General features: G+C 42.4%; 1 protein-coding gene across 12 annotated transcripts in view; it reads right to left on the reverse strand.

Moving 5' to 3' along the window:
• Positions 1-4,717: 4,717 nt before the first annotated feature.
• The window catches only part of MPHOSPH9 (M-phase phosphoprotein 9), a 60,812-nt gene continuing 42,578 nt past the window's right edge, over positions 4,718-22,951 (reverse strand). For 10 of the 12 annotated variants that reach the window (XM_061602628.1, XM_061602629.1, XM_061602630.1 and 7 more), the window contains 15 exons: positions 22,073-22,228; positions 21,507-21,594; positions 20,602-20,817; positions 19,677-19,724; positions 17,643-17,707; positions 16,455-16,556; positions 15,606-15,743; positions 14,212-14,387; positions 12,501-12,665; positions 11,758-11,878; positions 11,066-11,169; positions 7,344-7,597; positions 6,052-6,120; positions 5,606-5,647; positions 4,718-5,513 (listed from right to left, as the gene is read on the reverse strand). In XM_061602628.1, coding sequence (XP_061458612.1) covers positions 5,412-5,513; positions 5,606-5,647; positions 6,052-6,120; positions 7,344-7,597; positions 11,066-11,169; positions 11,758-11,878; positions 12,501-12,665; positions 14,212-14,387; positions 15,606-15,743; positions 16,455-16,556; positions 17,643-17,707; positions 19,677-19,724; positions 20,602-20,817; positions 21,507-21,594; positions 22,073-22,228 — 1,846 coding nt within the window. In that variant the 3' untranslated portion in view covers positions 4,718-5,411. The remainder of the gene's footprint in view (positions 5,514-5,605; positions 5,648-6,051; positions 6,121-7,343; positions 7,598-11,065; positions 11,170-11,757; positions 11,879-12,500; positions 12,666-14,211; positions 14,388-15,605; positions 15,744-16,454; positions 16,557-17,642; positions 17,708-19,676; positions 19,725-20,601; positions 20,818-21,506; positions 21,595-22,072; positions 22,229-22,951) is intronic. The other 2 variants (XM_061602638.1, XM_061602636.1) reach the window with 2 other exon arrangements.

Below are 22,951 nucleotides of genomic sequence, written 5' to 3' on the forward strand. Positions count from 1 at the left end.
GACTATGGCTATGACAGCAAGATTATTATGGAATACTGATAATGGAAGATTGGACACTGAAATTACTGGACTTAACAGGACTATTGAAGATGGAAGATGGAATTAATATGGATAATGGAATAATGGCTATTGAAATTATTGGACCTAACAGATTTTGATGAGATGGATTAATCGATATGTTTATTTGGACTATGGTTATGACAATAAGATTATTATTATTATTAACGAGATGGATTAATCGACATGTTTATTTGGAGAAAAATTGATAGATATATTTCTTAAAGAATTGAAACCTCTCTTTGACTTTTTGTGGAAAGAATAAAGTAATGTTTATGAGATTTGATGATTAATTAAGATAACTACTGGAGGAAAGTGATTTTATAATATAATTTAAGAGACAGGATTGTTATATATTGTAGACCTACAACTGATTTGATCTGCGACAAATGGGAAGTCAACATTTTATTTTTTTTTGTTTAATCATTTTTGCTTTGTTTTGTTTTTTTGTCTTTGAATGTTTTATGATTTTGTTTTGTATGTTTTATGAAAATTCGAATAAAAATTATTGTAAAAAAAAAGAAAGATTTATTTCACATTTTAATGACATGATGGACAGTTTCTACTGTCCTCAAAACAGTGGGAGCTGGTAGTTCCAAATCAGTGGGGCAGTGGAATCCACCCCGGGTTTTAGTCCAAACTTTCAAGGTGAAGCTCCTTGAAAGCTTGCACTAAAATCTTGAGTGGATCCGAAATATAATTCAACAAGGACAAGCATTCAGCTGTTTCATCTGCTTGTGTGCAAGTCCTCAGCAGAGGAGAGCATAGACATCAGCTGGTATGAAACCCTACAGAGAGTTCATGACTAAGCTTCCTGAATTACCATAATAAAAAGCAAAGAGCTACAAGGAGTGTATGATGGAGGTAAATTTAGGCCTGAAATGGAGAGGTAATGGCATATCTGAAATTGGAAGCCAGTGGGTACATCAATTACCCAAGGAAGATTGGTTTGGCTGCAGAACTGAAGGAAGCAAATGAGGCCACAATAAAAACACAAGACGAGAACTAATGCAAAACAATCCAAAGAGAGATTCCTATGAGACAAAGGTTTCCGAGATGGGCTTCTAATGGCATAATTGAAATCGGGGCAGAACAAATCATTATATGCTGAGTGCCCTGTAGATGACAGCAACACCCAAACTGGATGGCGTTGTTACATGAGAGCCTATTTGTGCTGTTGGGCTGATTGCATTTTATGTTCTGGTTTTCTTTATAATTCTCCAGAGCTCAGAATACAGCACGGCAACGGGGTAACCAACGTGCTGCCCTCCAGATACCATTGGACTAAAGTTCCCATCATCCCTGACAACGGATCATGGTGGCTGGGTCTGATGGGAATTGGGAGCATAACACCATCTGGACAGCCACAGTTTTCCCCATCTCTGCCAACTCTTAGGGCTTTGAAAGCTGCATCTGCCACACTTTTTTTTAAAAAAGAATTGTTTTAATTTGCGAATTTAACAATAAAAGAGGATTAATATAAAATATATTGAAGGTACAAAAAATAAAGAAAAATGTGGATACTACAAATAACAAACCACCATCAGTTTACATGATGGATACCGTACCCATCGGTAAATGCATCTTCAGCTAAGCATATAAATTAATATATGCCCTCCAGATATCCAAATAGGTATCCACTCAAAATTGATGTCTGTATGAAGCATGTTCAAATGTAGCCAGGGCATCTTCCACTCTTGCTTTGTTCGGCTTGGATTCATTTTTGGTGCATCTTCCTTAAACAAAATATTGCCAATTGCCCAAGAATTAGAGCTGAGTCTGAAACGCTGAGAGCCAGTGTGGCGTAGTGGTTAAGGTGCTGGACTACGACCTGGGAGACCTGGGATCGAATCCCCACACAGCCATGAAGCTCACTGAGTGACCTTGGGCCAGTCACTGCCTCTCAGCCTCAGAGGAAGGCAATAGTAAACCTTCTTTGAATACCGCTTACCATGAAAACCCTATTCATAGGGTCGCCGTATGTCAGCATCGACTTGAAGGCAGTCCATTTCCATTTTTCCTGAAACACTGAGAGCAAAGCATTGGCTAAGCAACTGTGAGACATGCTCACTTACCTGTTATATAGCCCCAAGATTAGCCAGGGAAATGGGTCCTATGGCATTAAAGTAGCAGCGGCAGGAACTTCCCTCATCACTAGGGTGTCATGTAGTGATGGTCACCAAATTGGACAGCTTTAAAAAAGGGAATTAGACAAATTCCTGGGGCTATCCCAATGAGGAGGGGTGCTGCTGCACTCATGTCCTGCTTGAGGGCTTCCCAGAGGCACCTGGTTGGCCACTGTGGGAACAGGATGGGCCTTTGGTCTGATCCATCAGGGATGCTTTTATGGGCGGGAGCAGGCAGGAGCCTTGCATAAATGCCCTTTCCAGGACCAGCTCTGGATGAGGATAAAAGCAAGTATACCATCACAAAATGGCTTGTGGACTCCATCAAAAGCAACTAATGAAATATTTATCTATGGTAGTGCTCAAAGGTAGGAAAAATAAAGTAACGTTATTGATTTTTGAAGACAAAACTGTAGAGGCTGGCTCCCACCAAAACTCCAGGGAGAAAAATGAATAACAATTTACATTAAATGTATGTATTTTTAATGTATGAAAATAGACATTCTTCTGGGGATAGAGGCAGGTCTGTACTTGTGACTTTCCTTTTAGCTGCATATGTAGCACCCAGGCTCAGGCTGAAGTGTGAACACAGCCACTGAGGCTTAATTGATGCGACATCCCAAGCAATTAGTCCTTCATTAACAAGGTTTGGCTAACCTTTGCGACAAGCAACTCTTAAGATATCCTGTGGAAGTGGGACTTGAACATCAACTTCCCATTTCTAGTGTGCTTGGATCACAGATATTCTATTTAAAAGTGTGCATTTGCTTCATGTATATAAGTCACAAAAGTGGTTCACACTATGAAACTAGCAGAATTGGTTGTTTTGCTTTGTGTGCTCTTATAAAGCAGGTGCAGTGAACCTTTGGCCTTCCAGATGTTGCTGAATGATGAGTCCCATCACAAGCATTCTCACAATGTGTCCAAATTATAACCTCAGTTTCATCATTTTAGCTTCTAGTGATAGTTTTGGTTTAATTTGTTCTAACACCCAATTATTGGTCTTTTTCGCAGTCCATGGTATACACAAAACTCTCCTCCAACACCACATTTCAAATCAGTTGATTTTTTTCTTACACGTTTTTTTCAGTATCCAACTTTCACATCTATACATAATCGGGAATACCATGGTCTGAATGACCCTGACTTTGGTGTTCAGTGACACATCTTTGCATTTGAGGACCATCTAGTTCTCTCATAGCTGCCCTCCCCAGTCCTAGCCTTCTTCTGATTTCTTGACTATTGTCTCCCATCCCTGCTTTAAAGAGAAGTATGTGTTGTAGGCAACATCAGGTAGGCTTTGCATCCATCCTATCATAAGCAGTCATGAACTCCACATCAAGTCTTCCAAGCAACCACTTAACCTCTCTTTTGATGCCCAACAACTGCTCAACCCATTCTTGGATTTTATCCAACAATCTATGACTGAGTAGGGAAAGGTCATAGCCAAGTGGTATAACATACGCTCTGCATGCAAAAAGGGCCCAGGTTCAATCCCTGGCATGTCTAATAGGGAAGGGGAAGACTCCTGTCTGAAATCCTAGACAGCCGCTGCAAATCAGAGAAAATAATAAGCTAGTTGGGCCAGTGGTTTGACTCTGTATAAGGCAGCTTCCTATGTTCTTAGGAGATCTTTCAGAGGTAAACTGCTACATGATACCACCAAATATCGAGAGCCAAGCAATGACATTTAGAAAACAGTTGGAGTGCCTTCTTGGGCATGTTTGCTCCTACGAAAGTTCAGTGTGCTCAGGATTACAGCCAATGGGGAAGCATCATGCCTTTCAGTCTCTGCAAATGTTGGTGCATGTTGAAATGTTGAAAATGGCAGCAGAGGGACAGGGAAGAAAACGTTAAGCGTACTTGGGGACACTCTTCATTGAATTTCACAATGACAAATTCAAAAATGTTACTAGGACCTGCTACAGCAGAACATTTTACCAAGGAAAAGAGGCCATTGTGGGATTTTTTTAAAAAAATGGATTATAGCAATGGTTATTTCTGAATGACTCCTGGTGGAATATTTAATTGGGAAATACAGAAGGGGGGGATGCCAAGGACTTACTTTTCCAGCATACTGAAGAGGAGGCAAGGGAAGCAGCAGGGCTCTACATTTCAGACTATGGTCGATCCTTTGGGGGTGGGGAGAAGCTACTTTGCCAATTTCTGTAAATGGCGATCCTTTAATTACAGACACAGCCCTATATGCTGCTTCACTGGGCATCTTGGCTGTTGCTGAGAGGGAGAGGGGACTAAATTTAGAAGTGCCAAGGGACACAAGGCACTAACAACATAGAGCCACACGGTTGCTGTCAGGACCAGAGAAGTCTTACTGGTTCCACTTGCACACTCTTTTCCCATCGCTGCTGCTGACTAAGGAGCTGCATATGGAGCGTTCCCGTTAGATGGGTGACACTATAGAAAAGACAAGCATGCAGCGGTCATGGTGATTTGAGGAGCCATGGGAAGTAGCCAGAAACACAAGTTACCCCCACCCCAGCAGTGAGATTTTTAAAAAATGAGCCACTACTTCATTTTAGACAATGCAGCTTTAATTATTGTTATTATTTTGGTGACAAAACATGCAAAATAAAAACTCTTTATAAAAAGAGAAACATCGTTTTTTTGCCTCTCTAACACCTTGCTGTTCATATACTATTTTAAACAGACTTTCCCAGCCTAGGTTTTGTGCATTTGCTGAAAATACTGTGCTGCAACTGAACAAAGGAGTTTATGAAAGGAGATGTAATCTCTGAAATACAAGCTGTGTAGCATTTGTGTGGAGCTCACTTCACAACAAGAAGCTGTGTGTGTCATGTTTATCATAAATAAAAACGCAATACATCATTACAAGACAGCCTACAAACCCTATAAAAACAGTGAGCCTGGTGCACCACAAAATCGAGTTCAACGTGATCACATTTTTAAAAACAAGCTACCTTTTGGCTGCTTTGTTCTTATAAACAAGTCTTGTTCATGGTTTCAAAAAAAATTAACACTTCTTCAAAAGTAGCAAAATACAGAATTGACAGATTGATTCCTTCAGGTGTAACAAAAATAAGTTTTAAAATATATGTGGCTATATAAAATAGTGTTTAAAGGGCAACATGATTGCAAAACTGCTGCAGAGGGCTTACAAAAGATACAAAACCATTTGCATTTTCAGAGTGCATAATTATTATACTTTTAGTGCAAACACAAGGATATCTAAATTTAAATAGAGACATCTCAAATATTTGCAGAGGTATGTAAAACATGGAATCTCTTCAGGATCATCCGGATGGAGCCCAATTCTCTATTGACCCTTTCCAAGCGATCTTCCAAGGCTTCCTGAGGAGAATATTCAAAAGACACACATTCAAGACCAGAAAAAGGCAAGCCACAACTCTTCCAAAATGGAAACTCTGTATCCGCTCTTTTACCTGGCGAGATAGCAATTTTCCATTTCCAAAGAAATGCACGGCCTTTGAAGGAAAACAATCAATTTAGAAATTTTGTTGCCCATTGGTACATTTAGGGGAATGCGAGATTCCCAACCACCTCCAAATCGTTCTTCATTTAGTTTCTAAGATTCTGCAGTGGCAAATACCTCCCTACCACAAACGTGACAGGGACAGCCCTCAACTCCTTTGTGAATAAAGCAGGAACTGAGAAGTACTGAGCTTGAGACATTAAAAAAAAATCTGTGGTGCTAGATCTGTGGCAGTTCACTCCCACATACAGGTCCAACTCTGAAACTGCCAAGTGAGGCGCAGGCTCATACGAACCAGGCAGAAGATCAAAGAGGGGAAATAGGCTTTTATTTTGGTTCAGCTGCAAGACTGAACTTCTCCCCTCCCCATCACTATGTCAAGATAGGATTTTAAACCTGATTTAGTCTTGCCTGCAGAGTCATTCTTCCTCCAGCACAAGGAATTCGACTCAGCTGGGCCTCAATCTAGGAAGACAAAAGAAATACCAGTGAAAAGTACCGAAGCTTCAAGAGTCAGACTACAACTACCTTGGATTTTATTTGCAAGAAACCCATAAACGATTTTTCCAGCTCTGTGAATCTTAGGATAGTATCATCCTGGGTTGCGTTAATAGATCTGCCCACATCTGAATATTCTTTTTTTACTTTCTATCTGAAGTTTTATGACCCAGAAGAGATTTTTTGAAAAAGATACAACAACTAGGACTTGAGGAATGAGAAGCGTTGCTGGGCATCCGCTCTTCTAAAAAAAAGCTGTTCAGGGTCACAGCCAGCCAGGGCAGGGCTTTCCACTCCTCTCCTCCCCCCTCTGTGTTCCTTTTCCAATGGTCACTCTACATTTTGTAGCTACTGAGCATGCTCAGTCCTTACTGGGCTGTTGCTTTGGGGAGGATTGCCTTAGTACGGTGTAAAGTTCTTTTTGTACTTCTGCACGCCTCAGCTTTCCTGAAGCATACAGATACTTCCCTCTTGCTTTTCACTGGCCCTATTTTGGGCTACAGTCCTGGTGATGCTTACCAGATGAGTTTGAATCAGAAGAAGTGATAGTGGGGTGCTGGGTGAGGAGGGGGGGAGAGATAGAGAAAGAAAGGGCACACAGCAAGACCAAGGTGACATCACAGCAAACATAAGGGCTTGCCTATATAGCCACTATCCAAACTGCCAGAGGGCATTGCCACACTTCATTCCCTGTTGAGGCAAGCTAATTCTATTTGGCTTAAAGCATACAGAACCAGGTTCATAATACTTGCCTCTTACCCCTGGGCAAGCATGTACTCTGCCGAGACCATCGGTCTTGCTAAATGTGCAGGTTGGTCTTGGAATCCCATTTTCAAGATAAGAATATCAAAAGAGCCCTGTTGGGTAAGACTAAAGGCCCATCTAGTCCAGCATCCTGTTCTCAAGACTTGGGCAACCAGATTTATTGCATTTATTTATTTAAAATCATGAGGTAGTATGCAAACTAAAAACAGAAGCCTCTGGGGAAGCCCGCAAGCAGGACCTGCGCGCAACAGCAGTCTCCCTGCTTGCGATCCCCAGCAACTCGTGTCCGGAGGCAGGCTGCCTTGTGTGGTGTTTCTGAAACTGGATATCAGCTTTAGTACAGGTACTGCGGAAGTAGAAATTTTTCCAAAACACAGAGCTTCAGCAACAAATGTAGGGAGAGAGGCCAAGCACGTGGTTTCTACCTGTTGCTTTTCATGGGTGAGCTCATCAAAGAGTCTCTCCGTTTCAGCCAACGTCTTAATCCTTGACACGTATTTGAACTCTGCCTCACAAGGTGCTGGTGCTGCTGAAGACAGGCCGGGCTCACCTGGGGGCGCAGAGCTCTCCTCCTCCCAAGCTTGCCCCGTCATCCCCTTCTTTGCCCCTGCATGCAAAGAGTCTGTGCAAGAGGAAGACCTTGTGTAGCTGTCTTTGCCAGGACCAGGGTGCTCCAGTTCTGTCCCAAAACACACACAAAAGAAAACAAAAATGTTGGAGTTTAAGCTCTCTGAGGAAAAATGATTAATACAGAGACTATATCAGACAAACAAGGAAAGAAAAATGCAAATTTTCTAACTCTAGCAAAATCTTCAGGAATGTTTACACCACTTTGAATATGGTGAACTCCAGGGCACACAGCAAAGAGCTGTATCCAGAGTGAGGCTGCAGTCCTAACCCCAGTTATTTGGACGTCAGCCCCATTGAGTTCAATAAGACATACATCTGAGTAGACATGGTTAGGATTACACTGTTAGTTGAACTTAGTTACCACGAAATCATCAATGTAAAAAGCTAATAATGACTAAATAGATCCTACTGACTTCAATGGGATCGAAGTGCAATTAACATACTGGCTCTAACCCTACATATTCGATTCCGAAAAACTTTGAAAACATGACTTTTAAAAAAGCCTTTATCATTCTAGAAGTTATGTCATTACAAATAATAGCTAAGAGGGAAAAACTAATTAAAACAGGCTCCCCCAAAATACAAAATGTGCCATAGGATGTTAGTTCATTTATTTTCATCTCAAAAGATTTTAACAGTAAAACTATATATAAAAGAATTATACAATATACATATAACAAAATTACTATTTGCAAGCATGATGTGAAGGATTACTTCTAGATAACTTAACAAATTTGATCTTAAAACATTTAAAGTTAGGTACTGATCTCAATTTTTATAGTTCAAGGGTTGTTCAAACGACTTCAATATTACACATGTGCAAATTTGGAGCTATATTTCATGTTTTAAAAAACGAAGCTGGCTAACATTTTAACACTTCTGACAATTTTCATACAACCACATAAACAGATACACAAAATTGTCTAAATCCAAAGAATTTTGGGATTAGCAGACGCCTCAGGGGACAATGCTACATGCATGGACAAAACAAGGTCTAGTCCTGGGGTAGCCAATGTTGAGCCCTCCAGAGGTTAGACTGCATCTCCCATCAAGTCCAGCCAGCATGGCCAAAGGCCAGGGATTATGGGAGCTGTAGTCCAACATCTGGAAGGTACCACATTGGTTACTCCATGCCTGGTGCATGAGCGCGGGCTGCACTAGATTTATCAAATTACATTTCTGTTGCACCCTTCTCACCATATATGGTGGTCATCCCATTTTGACTGACCCCAAACAATCTTATGAGGCAGTTTAGGCTGGGAGTGCACAACTAGTCCAATGTCACCCAGTAAGGTATTACTATTATAGTTATGTCATGTGTTTGTCATTGGGGTTGCCCCAGCCACCTGTTAAAGTTGGCCCAGAGGGAGGGAGCATAAAAGGTTCCCCACCCCTCGTTTAATGAGTTCGTCTGGGGGGTGGCGGTGAGGTCTTAAGAGTACTGGGATTGGTGAGGGGTTGGGGCAGAGCCTCTAGTAAACTAAAACTAAACTAAACTAAAAAAAAGGGAAAGGGGGCAGGAAATGCAGGTAGAGAGAAACGGGAAGAACACACAACTACTTAAGCTGCACATACTATGGTTTATTTATAATAGGAGAGGGATGGAGAACCTTTTCCAGCCTGAGGGCCGCATTCCCTTCTGGGCAACTTCCCAGGGGCCACATGCTAGTGGTGGGCAGGACCTGAGGCAAAAGTGGGCACAGCAACCAATGCAAATGCTGTCTTTGTCCAGCAGCCGAGTTTCTCTACCCTCCTCTCTTTCCTCCATCCAGGCAAGCAAGAGGCGTTGCCAGAGTATAAGGACACATTCCAGCCAGGGAAACAGACGCATGGAAAGCACAAAGCAGAGCTGGTGAAGGGTGTGGTCTGGGGAGAGGGTGTGACTAGGAAGGAGGTATGGCCTAGGGAGGGCCGCATTTGCATAAGGGTATGGGGAAGAGGAGGTTGTTATAAAGGCTTCCTGGACAAGGTGGGTTAGGAGGGGAGGTTTGATGGAAGGAAGTCACACAGAAGTATTCCAGTCCTTCATACTAAGACAGACGGGGATCCTTATGGACTAAGACAGGGATTGCCAAGGGGTGTAATGGAGTCTGTTGCTCTGCAGCCGGTTTTGGTGCTGGCCTGGGCCAGCTGGGCAGCCAGAATGATCAAGGGGATGGAGTGATTCCCCTGTGAGGAAAGGTTGCAGCATTTGGGATGTTTTGGTTTAGTGAAAAGGCAAGTAAGAGGAGACACAACAGAACTGAATAAAATTATGCACGACATGGAGAAATGAATGGAGAAAATATTTTCTCCCTCTCTCATAACAAACTCATGGATGTCCAATGCAGCTCAATGTTGGAAGATCTAGGACAGACAAAAGAAAGGACTTCTTCACACAGTGCAGAGTTAAACGATGGGATTTACTCCCACAAGAGGCAGTGAGGGCCACCAACTTGGATGGCTTTAAAAGGGGATTAGACAAATTCATGGCGGATGAGGCTATCAGTGGCTACTAGCCATGATGGCTATGCTCTGCCTCCATCGTTGGAAGTGGAATGCTTCTGAAGACCACTTGCTGGAAACCTCAGGAGGGGACAGTGCTCTTGCACACAGGTCCTGCTTGTGGGCTTCCCATGCAGGGCCGGCTCCAGGAGTGCTGGGGCCCTTGGGCATCAGCTGGCCCCAGGCCCTGGTGTGTGTATGTGTGTGTGCACGCGCACGCACGTGGCCCCCCCACCTACCTGTCTGCCGTCTTTTACCATTGCCCTTAATGAAGATGGCAGCCGCGGTTTCCCTAAGGGGATGAAGCCTCCGCCACCATATTTGTTGATGGCACGCGTGCGTGCTACGCGTGCGCATCTCTGCCATCAACTAAGATGGCGGCAGGGGCTTCAGTTAAGGGCAATGATAAAAGACAGCAGACGGGTAGGTGGGGAGCATGGGGGGCCACGGATCGCGGAAGGGTAGCAGAGGGGCGGCTGAGGGCCCCCCTGTAGCTCCAGGGGCCGTTGGGCCAGTGCCCCACCTGGCCGCCCTTTAGAACCCTGTTCCCATGGGCATCTGGTTGACCACAGTGAGAACAGAATGTTGGACTAGACGGGCCACTGGCCTGATCCAGCTGGCTCTTTTTATGTTCTTCTGTAGTTAGAAATAGGCTGTTCTTATATTTAATTATAAGTCTGTGCAACATGCCTGATGTTAGCAGCAGAAGCAACCAGCAATTTTTATACTTCTAGGCAGCATCTGTTGCTTATAGAAGCAAAGAATTCAAGTTGGGGGAGGGAGGAGGTGGGGGGTTAGAAATGGGAAAGAATGAACACACATTAATAGCTTTTTGGAGTTCCACATGATGTACACATGCTTTTCTTCCTGGTAGTCACAAAGTGTTTCTAATGTCTTTTATTGATTTTTTTATAAACCACTTTGAAGTTTTGTAATAATTAAGCAGTATATAATTTTGTTAAATAAATAAATAAATAAAATTGTGGATTGACAGAACATTTATGTTATGGAACAAAATCCCAGCTACTGTTACCTTCTGTATCACCTACTGAGTGAAACTGAAGCCTTTTCCGTCGACTGTTGTATTGCGATGCGGGCGTGGGAGCAGTTTCTAAATCATCAAGGAGAATATCAAACCTAGAATTTTTAGGGAGAAGAGACACAAATCCACTTGTAGAAAAATCCTCTCTTTTCCCCACTGCTGAGTCCTGATGAGATTTACCCTTTGTCATGACAGGAAATAGCTAAATGGAAGGATTCTAAAGGCCATGTCCTGTCAGATTAAAAAAAGAAAAACAACTAAACTTGAACCTGAGAAAGGAGGCTAAGGCCTGCTTATGCAAAATCATTCCTTGAATGGCAGTTGCTCTGATCCAGGAAATGCTGCAGGTGGATCAGATGCATAAGCAACACGTAAGTTTGTTGAGCAGGGGACAACAATGACGTAATGCCAGAGGAATAGCTTAATGCCTTGTCCTATCCTCAGATGGGCTCCTCCTGCTGCCATTCCCAAAAGGAAGGGCCATAAAATGCAGCCTGGCCCATTCCATCCTCATTAGCCGTTCCTGAGTGCAGAAGCAGATAAGCAGCTTTTGGCTGATCTTATGGTTCCCTGGATCACAGTTCTTACATGGCTTTCTGTGCAGATCTCAAACGTATTCTTAACACCACGTGCACCCAACCTCCTCCCCTCCAGCCCTGAAGTGAATACTGACAGACAGTTACCTTGTCATCATGTTTTCATTTTTACTGAGTAAATGGCTAAATCCTGGGGACAGGTTCTCTTTCGGAGACCGCTTTGGGCTGTAGGTCACGGCAACTGGAGTCAGCATTATCTCTCTCCTTGCTGCCAAGAGAAATGGCTGGTAAGGATTTAGTTATGTCTTCAAGCAGGCATCTGATGCTATGTAGCATTAGGCTCCTGTAGCCTTTGCAACAAAAAAGTGTCATTCCAAGACTTTCCCCACAGGATCTTCTGTTTGTGGTGGGGATTAGCATCTGGAAGCCTGTGATCCAAACCCAGCTCCAAGAGTATTACTCTGGTTGCAAGAGATGAGGACATGGAGGAAGTAGTGGCTGTGGACGTGGATTTTCTGACAATCTACTGTGGGGGCAGCCCCTGTTCCCCCTACCCTCAAAGGAGCCACTCAGTAAGGTTAGTTGGATTGATCAAAGTTGTATGGTAGCAATAATTAAATATCACAGTGCCTTCCTGGTCTCTATTTACAATATTTTCTTTAAAAATGTTGCCGTTCCTCAAAAGTTCAAGGTGGCTAAAATTCAAATTAAAAAAGCTAAAAGCTAAAAAACAGAACCAGAGCAGCAGAATAAGGCATTTTTTGCAACAGCATGGCCACCATAGAAACAGACACCATACAAGACCATGAAAAACTCTCATTGTCATTATCAATAAGGCAGCCACATGCACCCTCATTATAAAGTGGGCAACCTGTAACTGCAATTCTTACTTGGAGTGTTTGACTTCCTGCTTGAAGGCGGGAGAGATGAGGATCTCTGGCCGTTAGGTGAACTGTATCTTTTGTGTCTAAGCTGGTCTTTGCCTTTCTCTGGGGACCGTCTGGCACCAAGAGACGTTTCATCAAATCCAACAGTGGGGCGCCGAGGGGTTCCTTCTGAAATATACCAACAGCACAAGAAGACATTTTTGTTTGTAGGATTTATATGCTGCTTTCCCATTCCAAACTGTGTGTTCCCAAAGCAGCTTCATTTTTTTTTAAAAAAAGATAAAGATAACCAAAACAATGTCAAAAATTAAGCAAACGTGAAGATACTTACAAACAGAAGGAGAACCACCCCACCCACACGGAAGCAACAAAAGGATCAAAAGGTTGCTGAAAAAGCATTTGAGTCATCTGCTATGGGCTCACAAGCCCTCTTCACTGTGATGAGTGTGTCAAAAGAAGTTGTAGTCCAGATAAGATGAAGGAAAGGCATTTCTTACAAAAACTGGTCTGAGAAATCTCGCTTGGGAACTGACCACCCACCACCACACTGACCAGGGTTTTTTTTGCACACATAAGCTGGCATCTCACAAAAGAGTTAAGAAATTGACTTGTAATTGCCCTTGCTAGCAGACCTGCTCTACTCACTTCCTGGCCCACCTTCTTTATTATCAGAGCCAACACATTTTATGCAATTGCATCCATGTATTTAGATACCATATTACATTTTACCAACTGATTTTTTTCAACAGACATTATTCAATGCTTCACAATCCCACCTCAAAAACAAAACCCCTTCCTTTTGTTTTTTTTTAAATATTCTGTTTTTCCACACAAAGAAAAAAACAGCAAAGAAAAAGTCACAACAATAATGTCAGCATATGCAGCAGGTAAATTAAAAAAAAATCAAATCACAAAAGAGAAAATAAATCCTTAAACAAAAAAACAAATACAGATGTACATGAAGATACATCTGATCCAAACAAGAGGGAGCTGCGATCCTGGAAAGAGCCAAACCATGTTTATAAGGAGTGCACAAGAATTAGTACTGGGGCAGCAAGGGAGAAAAGCGAAATGAAATTAAATGCAACAAGTATTGTTTCAGATGCACCTCGGTTGATTGTATCTGATCAACAAGCATTGTTAAAATATTCAAGAAGCTTATAGGGATTTTCATGAAGCCTTTTGTAGGGAAATAAACAAAGGAGAAAGAGCAGCCCTTCGATACTCTGTGGAAAAACTCATCTGCACAGAGGGTCTTTTAGGAACATAGGAAACTGCCTTATATCAAGTCAGACCACTGGGTCCCTCTAGGTTAGTACTGTCTACACCAGCCTTTCCCAACTAGTGGGCCACCAGATGTTGTTGGACCACAATTCCCATCTTTCCTGACCATTGGCAATGCTGGCTGAGGCTGATGGGAGTTGTGGTCCAACACCATCTGGTGGCTCACTGGTTGGGAAAGGCTGGTCTACACTGACTGGCAGCAGTTGTCCAGGGTTTCAGAGGGGGAACATTCCCAGCCCTACCTGGAGATGCAGGGATCAAACCTGGGCCTTTCTGCATGCAAAGCAGATGCTGTACCGTACTGGCCTATTACACAGAGGCTCCCTGTCCTCTAAACGTGACCCAATCTAATTCTAATCCACGGAAAGAGAGAGAAATGTCAGCAAAACCCTGTGACTTAGGAAGCCAAGGCCCAGTCAAGGCAGCTTACTGGCAGCTGCCTCCTCTTTCTCTGTCTGAGTGGCCCAATTCTTCAACTTCTTCCTTCCTTCAAGTTCTTTAAAGGCTTTTATGATGGGTGTTTCTGGGACTTCAGTTTCTTCTTTTGACATTTCGTTCGTTAGCGAGGGATCTGGAGAGGAATCTTTTTCCGGAGGTGTATGGTACCTAGAAATGTACAACAGGACGATACATATTCACTGTCGGCTGAAAGGGTCACACGGATGGAAGCTCAAAAGAGATACACTCAAGGGAGAAGGGAATTTCATAAGCACCATTTTAAATACACTGGGTTGGATCCAGACTCAGGCTGCAATCCTAGCCCCATTTACCTGGAATTAAGCCTACTGAAATCAATAGGACTTACTGTCAAGTAGACATGGAGTTATAGCCAACTAAGAGTAAACCCCTTGAAATTAATGGACCCAAGTGAGGCATGTCTATTAATTTCAATGGGTCTACTCTGAGTAGGACTAGCATGGTTAGAATTGTTCTGTTAGCTGAATTTAAGTTGCACCGATTTCAGTGGGAACAAAGTTCAATTAACTTAGGTTTGAGGTGGAGGGAGAGGTATTAGACATTCGTATTTGTGTCTCTGCTGCTGGTTTAATAATAATATTTAATTTGTGTGTCGCCTATCTGGCAGATAGCCACTCTAGGCGACGTACATTAAAATGGGATAAAATACAATAGTATCAAATGCAGTCACATTAATCTCAATAAATAAAATACTGGACAGTCATCAGTACATTTATAAAAACATTTACATATACAGCATATAATAGATGACAAAATCATGGAGATTAACACATCCCAAATATCTCAAAGGCCTGTTGAAATAGCCACGTCTTCAGGGCCTTGCGGAATACATCCAGGGAAGGGGCATGTCGGAGATCAAACGGGAGGGAGTTCCAGAGAGTGGGGGCCACCACAGAAAAAGCCCTCTCCCTAGTACCCACCAACCTGGCTGTTTTGGTTGGTGGGATTGAGAGAAGGCCTTGCGTGGCTGATCTGGTCGGGCGGCATAATTGGTGGCATAATTGGTGTGTAACTATACTTCTGTTTTATACCGTTTTACTATCTTACTGGTTTAATTTTTGTTTCCTCCCTGGGACCTTCAGATTATAAATAAAATAAACTCAGTCTTGAACCAGCCTGTTGCATATGAAGGACAAAAGACCACAGGAAATGCTTTTCAAATTCCCACCAGATGGTAAAGAAGTCACAGCAGGGTTATTCTGTATCTTTTCTCCTGATATGATGCCCACAAGTGGTGGATTAGGATGAGCCACTGATGCCGGCAGTGGAAGAACTCTCCTTATGCTAATAGGTCCTTCTCCTTTGGGAAGTGATTCTTTACCAGCTGAGCATTCAAAGTCGCCTTACCTGCAAGAAGAGTATGTTTCTTCTAGCCTGTTATCTTTGGCGCTCTCTTGGGCTTCTAAAGGCTGGCCTGTGAAGATTGAATACTCTGATCCTGGAATCAACCATTTCCTTCTGCTCACATCAGAGCTTGCTAGCTTGCTGCCAGGACAGAAAATGTGAGGATTTATGAAAAGTTCATGTTTCTGGAATGTACAGTATAGCATTTTACTAGCTAAAATTAATAAGAACAACCCCCATGGAGCTAGCTGGGAAAAACAGACAGCCTTAGGAAGCTATTTTGAAAAGTACAAGAGAACTAAATGCAAAGGGGAAATCTGTAGAAAGGTCAACATCTTAAAAAGAGCCGGTAATACTCTCTCTACTTTTAGTGTACAGTTTGCTTGACCAATAAATTGTTTTTTAAATTCTCAGCCAGTTTTACAAACAACATGGTAGATCTGTTAACCATGTGATGCTATCAGCAATTTCCCATGAGTAATTGTGGCCCTTGGACTGAAAAACATTCCGCACCCCTGCCCTGCAGTCTGAAGCAGGGATGCCTGCTGAGACGCCCTCAGATGTGATTGCAGTCTAGGCACTCAGAGCACAGTACATATAGTGAGAACACAATGTTTGAGAAGACCTTCCCCTATATTGCTGAATCAATAACTGTAACAAGGCAACGGGAACTTTGCGGCATCCCGAAAGCCATTCATTTATTCTTTATTATATGTCTGTATCGATGTGATTATCCTTAATCAAACAACACTGACTAAGAAATACAATTTCATCCTCCTTAAGTCTCATAGTGCCTTTTGTAAGACATTTATCCTTCACTTCTGCACAAGGTCATATGTATTGCTCACTTACTTGGCATAAGATGTTCTGAAGTGACTGTCTGCAAAATGGCGAAATTTGAGCAAGTTTTCGTGTTCTAACTGCTTGACCTGAGCTTCACGTTTTGAGACTGTTCTACAGCAGAAGCAAAGACATAATTTTGCAAGTCTTATTTAGAAACAAAGACATAAATTAAGTTGGATCCAACTCTGCCAGTCACTGTCAACACAGACTGGCAGAGTTGGCAGATCAAACATTTCATAAGATGGTCTGACTCAGTGCAAGGCAGCTGCCTCACACAACAGAATTCATTTTTGTGCCTGTATCAGGAAACCCAAACCCCGAAATATTCAAAGTGCCATTGGACATGCACAGACTTAAAAAAAAGTCCAAAATGAATCAAGTGTTGTACAAGATTTGGGCAGCAATCCTATGCGCATTTACATGGGAGTAAGTATCATTAAATTCTGTGGGATTTACTTCTGAAAAGAGCTGCCTAGCTTTTTAAATGTGTTGTAAAAACTTCAGTTAGTAGGCAGAGTATAAATGTTCCCAATAAAAAAAAAATAACATCGATAATTTATATTCTGTACAAGACTGATTTCGTATTGTTTGGTAAATAGTCATGTGACTCACCTATGGTGAGCAACAACTTATTCCAGGTGAATAGGCTAAGATTTCCTTTTTTGTTCTAGGCCACAATTGAGAAACATCAGGCATCTACAGCTAGGGACAGGATCCTTATACTTGCCCTTTGTACCACACAGCCACCAAATGAATGACTGCCTTGGCCAGGAAGGATGGCAGAAATTAGTCGTGTGCCAGGAGGCAGGAAGGGGCTCTAGCACTGGAGCTGCAGAGGCACTCTTCAACTACTGTCTCAAGAACATACCTGAAGTCCCAGAATGCCTGGGAAGCCTCAAAAAGGGTAAGGTGTTGACACATGTCCTCTATATTTAGAGAAACCCGCACCTGCCCCTTTTCCATCTCTGAAAGTGAAGCGTGCAGAAGATTCCAGTGATTTGAACTGTCCCTTCTCAGATTAAAGCAGAGGGAAGGCCCTTGCAACTGGAACCAGTGGATCTTGTTGCCAGGGAGCCCCACACTGAGGAGCTTGTGGGGGGCAACATAAGATAATCATGTATGGAAATACTTATAAAGGTGTTACAGTATTTGAAACTGTAATATTTTCCCTCAAACAGGATAAAATGGGACATTTACCTTTTCAAATCAGAAATCTGAGTGTGTGCATCCAGTAATTTGTTCTCAGTGATGTTTAAAGTGTCCTGTGGGAAAGGGAAAAACAGCACATTAGGCTCACATAAAGTGTAAAGTAAATACAGAACTGGTGTCTCTGCTAAAGTTGAAAGATTCCAACATATATCTTCCATTTATCAGGGCATCAATCCAATTTGGCTTTAGCTTCCTCTAGAGAAAGCTCAAGTCAGGTTTTGATTCATCATCACTGACCAATAATTAATCTCCATATTTGGAATCTGCCAGGATTGCTCCAGACTGGTGGGTAACCTTGGGCTTTTGTTTTTCTCAAGTCTTGCTCACTTCCTCAAGCAATCTGTCTTTGTAAAGGATTCCCTGCTTTTAGGCACCTTTGATGGAGGCACACTTAGCTGCTGCTATTCTCTCTGTTGAGATACATTATGATCTGCACAACATGGGTAAATGAATAAGAGCCTCAGTGTGCATCAAACTGTATTTTCAAGGCTGGATTAGGGACCACTGGGTAGCCATCATTCCTGATCCAGTTAAAATGCCATGCAGACAGAGACTTACCTCTGAGGGGTAACAATTTATTTATTTTTTTTATTTATTTAAAACTTATATACCGCCCGACTAGCAATAGCTTTCTGGGCGGTGAACATAGATACAATAAAATACAATATAATACAAAAACATCAGTCTAAAATCAAATTTCACAATCTAAAAACAGCAAAGGCTAAAATCAAATTACAAACATTACAATCATTAACAAAAAATTGAAATGCCTCGGAGTAGAGAAAGGTTTTAACCTGGCGCCGAAAGGATGATAGTGTCGGCGCCAGGCGAACCTCCTCGGGGAGACTATTCCATAGTTCGGGGGCCACCACTGAGAAGGCCCTTGATCTTGTCACTGCCCTCCGGGCCTCCCTATGAGTCGGGACCCGGAGGAGGGCCTTCGTAGCAGACCGTAGTGTACGAGCCGGTTCATAGCGGGAGAGGCGTTCCGACAGATATCGAGGTCCCGCGCCGTATAAGGCTTTATAGGTTAATACCAACACTTTGAATTTGGCCCGGAAGCGTATTGGAAGCCAGTGCAAGCGGGCCAAAACAGGTGTTATATGGTCAGACCGCTTCGTTCTTGTTAGCAGTCTGGCCGCCGCATTTTGCACTAGCTGTAGCTTCCGAACCGTCTTCAGAGGTAGCCCTACGTAGAGCGCATTACAGTAATCCAAATGTGAGGTTACCAGAGCATGTACTACTGATGTAAGATCCTCCTTACTCAGGTAGGGACGTAGCTGGGCTACCAATCGAAGTTGGTAGAACGCATTCCGTGCCACCGAGGCTACATGAGCCTCAAGTGACAGGAAAGAGTCCCAGACTACGAACCTGTTCCTTTAGGGGGAGTGTAACCCCATCCAGGACAGGATATGTATCCACCATCTGATTGGAAAAACCATCCACCAACAGCATCTCAGTCTTATCAGGATTGAGTCTCAGTTTGTTAGTTCTCATCCAGTCCATTGTCGCGTCCAGGCAACGGTTCAGCACATTGACCGCCTCACCTGAGGAAGATGAAAAGGAGAAGCAGAGCTGTGTGTCATCAGCGTACTGGTGACAACGCACTCCAAAACTCCTGATGACCGCACCCAACGGCTTCATATAGATGTTAAAAAGCATGGGAGACAAAACCGAACCCTGCGGGACCCCACATTGGAGTACCCACGGTGTCGAGCAATGTTCCCCAAGCACTATCTTCTGGAGACAGCCTGTAACAAAATTACAATTCCCTCCCCCTCCAACGTATCAGTTTCTACCAACAATGCAATGAGCATCTATAGCATATCCCTCATGAGTTGAAGGCTATGATCCTACACACACCTACCTGGGTCTAAGTCCCACTGAACTCAGTAGGTCTTACTTCCAAATAGACATGTATAGGATTGTACTGTAAGGCTCCACCCTCCAAAGCCTCTCCATTTAAATACACATTCAGTTCCATAGCAGAAAATTTTGGTACAAAGTGAATTTGCTTCTCACCTTTACTCTTTCATGTTCGTTCCCAAGGGATTCATATTCTCGTAAAAGCTACAAAGAAATAAAAAATACATTTTCTCTCTTAATTAGCCATTATACTTTTTATGTTAGAAGCATTCATATTTGGGTGGACAGGTTCAGGATGTCTGGGCAGGATGCCTGCCCTCCTATGATCAACAATATTCAAATAGGCAGCAATGTGACCTGTGGTGGACATGAATACCAATAACCTGCCCCCATTTAACCACAGAGAAAATTCTTCAAGACTATTGATTTCAACTGAAGAGCCAGGCAGAGAACTTATGAAGCTTTGCTCAATACCAGTGTCAGACACACCCAGCAGAACAGAATTTAAACAAACTCTCTCTGCTTTTTATGAGTTAGCCTACCCCAATTGATCTAAAAAAGATCCCCCAAGGAGAACCCAGAATTAGTTTAGAAATACCAGAAATGCAGAGTGTGAACTAAGACAGCACATCTATTTAGATACTAGAGACAGAAAAGAAACCGAGTAGGCAGTGACACCAAAGATCTGTCTCCCCAGCTGCTGAAATCAACACCTAGCCATCTGGAGTTAAACAGAACAAATGCTCCTTTTCCCACAATGCCTTTAGAAATGGCAGCTTCTTTGTCAAAAGTTAACGTACCACAAAGGTTCTTTTGTTTTAGTAGAAACAACTGTAATACAAGTACAGGGACATTTCCATTAATGGCCAGCCAAACTGCCAACATCCATAAAGAGGTTCCTATTAGAAAGTTTTGGGAAGATCATCTCAACTAAAGACTCATTCAAGCAGCAACTGGGTTAGAGCGGGGCTCCCATTTGGCCTCACAAACAGATTGTTTAGCTGAACCTCTTCAAAATTTCTACAGTCTCAAGCAGGCATTTAATTCAAGTGTGAAAGTTACCCCATGTTTTCCCACTTACATTTTGGAACATTTTATTTTCTTCCTTTAACTTGGCATCTTTATTATCTGAGAGCTTGTAGGCTTTTTCAAATGCTTCTTCTAGATCTTTAAGCCTCCTCTTCAGACGGCTAATGGTGTTGTCTTTCTCTTTGCTGCTGGTGCGCATTTCTTCAATCCGCTCCTGCAAGGCCTTGGTGGTATTGCTGACAGCACAGAAGCGCTCCTTCCAATCTGTCTGGAACAAAAACAGGCCACGTGTCAGGTAAGTATGCACTCTTCAAGTGCTTAAATGATTATCACACAGAGGGTGGCCAAGATCTCTTCTTGATCATCCCAGAGTGCAGGACACGGAAGCTACAAGAAGCCAGATTTTGGCTGAACCAGGAAAAACTTCCTAACTGTTAGAGCAGTATGACAATGGAACCAATGACCTAGGGAGGTGATGGGCTCTCCAACAATGGAGGCATTCAAGATGTAGGTAGACAGCCATCTGTCAAGTATACTCTAATCTGGATTCCTGCATTGAGCAGGAGGTTGGATTCAGTGGCCTTGTAGGCCCCTTCCAACTCTACTATTCTGTGATTCTATCTGCAATTTGACCTGCACTTGAAGTCTTAATGGATTCTATTAATGTTGATATGATTTTTTTCTGAATTAATTTTACTGCTTACATTGCAAGTGAAAGACAAAAAGATTATTTTAAAAACCCACACAAAACAATTGCAATTCTGGTGGGGAATCAAGGAGTCCTCAGGGACATGAAATTTGGCATCTCTGCAAGAATTGCCTGTTGATTTGTGACCAATGATGGACTTCCAAGTTTCAGTGGAAAAACTAATGGGGCTAACAGAGCAGGCTTGTGCCTTCTCACTTGGTGATCTTTTTATATAATTGAACTCAATTTGATTCATGACATGCACTTACCACTTCCCTTTCCAGAGTGTTATTTTTATCTTCAAGTGCTTGCATACGATTATTAGCTTCATCCAACACTGCCTCTAACTGGTCACATCTAAAAAGCATAAAAGTGACAAGGTTTTTGAATGTCTTTAGTTGAGTTGCCTAACTGGGCTATGAGAGTGTGGCTGACAGCATGTTAGAACCCAGACATCTAGTTTCCAAAACTATGTTGGTCATCTTTCCAAAAGAATTGAGGTAGGATGTATGATCGACAGCATCACAAACATGGAAGAAACACCCCACCTCCCAGCAGAAGAACATAAATCAGTTATCCTGAAAGTTGAAGATCCATGCTAAAGGAACTCTCTTTGTGAATAGCAGCATTTATCTCTTCTCTGTCTGAAATTCACCCCTAATTAACTAGCATCTCAAGGATTCCACAACTATTTTTGTGTAGCTATCAATATCTGTGCCCTACATCTTTAAAAGTAAGCAAAATACAGAAAGAGCTATTTCAAAGACAGTACCACTTTAAAAAAATAAGAGACACTAGAAAATACTTACATTGTTCCAAGCAATTCATCTATTACCTGTCAGCAAGATTTTGATTGATTTTCTTCAAGTCTTCGGAAGGAGGTTTATGGCTTGCCTCCAGCTGCTGCTTTAAGCTTTGAATTTCTGAATCATAATAAGCTCGTAGATCAGCGATATGCCGGGCATGTTTTTCTCTCAAATTCTGCCTAATCCTGTTTTTGAGATTAAAAACATGTCATAATACCCCTTTGCATCTTACTGGGCAATGGTATTTTTTGAGGCAGAAAAAGGCCATCTTGGCATTTGTGTTTACCACAAATGGTGAACTACAGCTACTGAAATTTGCCTCCAAAAGTAGATGCAGAATAGTTTTCCCACCAAAACATTTATATACAGGGGCCAAGTTTCAAAGTAACGTACAACTGGTTCTGAATGCAGCTTTGAAGGGTGTTTTTTGAACAGTGGTGCCCCCATGCTACATGGCAAGCCTCTTTTGAAACAGAGAGAAGTTCAAATGCAGTTTGATACATCAGAAGATGCGCGGAGGCCCACTGTTCAAAGGAAATAAGCCAGAGTCTCATCTAAGTGCTCAGGCATCTAAAAAGCTCTCTAAATTCAGTGCCAAGGCTGGAATCCTCTGCATAATCCATTGACAATAATAAGTCAAAGACAACTGCTTTTATTTGCAGCCTAAGTTTCTCAGAACTTTCACATCAGAGCGTACGTCACCATTCAAGAGCTTATTTCCTTCCTTTCCCTATATATATGAGTCCTGTTGCATAAAAAGCAACTCTGCTTGACACAGGAAGCTGCCTTATACTGAGTCAGACCCACTGGGCCATCTAGCTCAGTACTGTCTACACTGACTGGCAGCATCTTTCCAGGATTTCAGACAAGGCTTTCTCCCAGCCCTTCCTGAAGATGGTGAGATTGAA

Source organism: Rhineura floridana, chromosome 19 (assembly GCF_030035675.1).
Source record: "Rhineura floridana isolate rRhiFlo1 chromosome 19, rRhiFlo1.hap2, whole genome shotgun sequence".
Taxonomy (NCBI): Eukaryota; Metazoa; Chordata; class Lepidosauria; order Squamata; family Rhineuridae; genus Rhineura; species Rhineura floridana.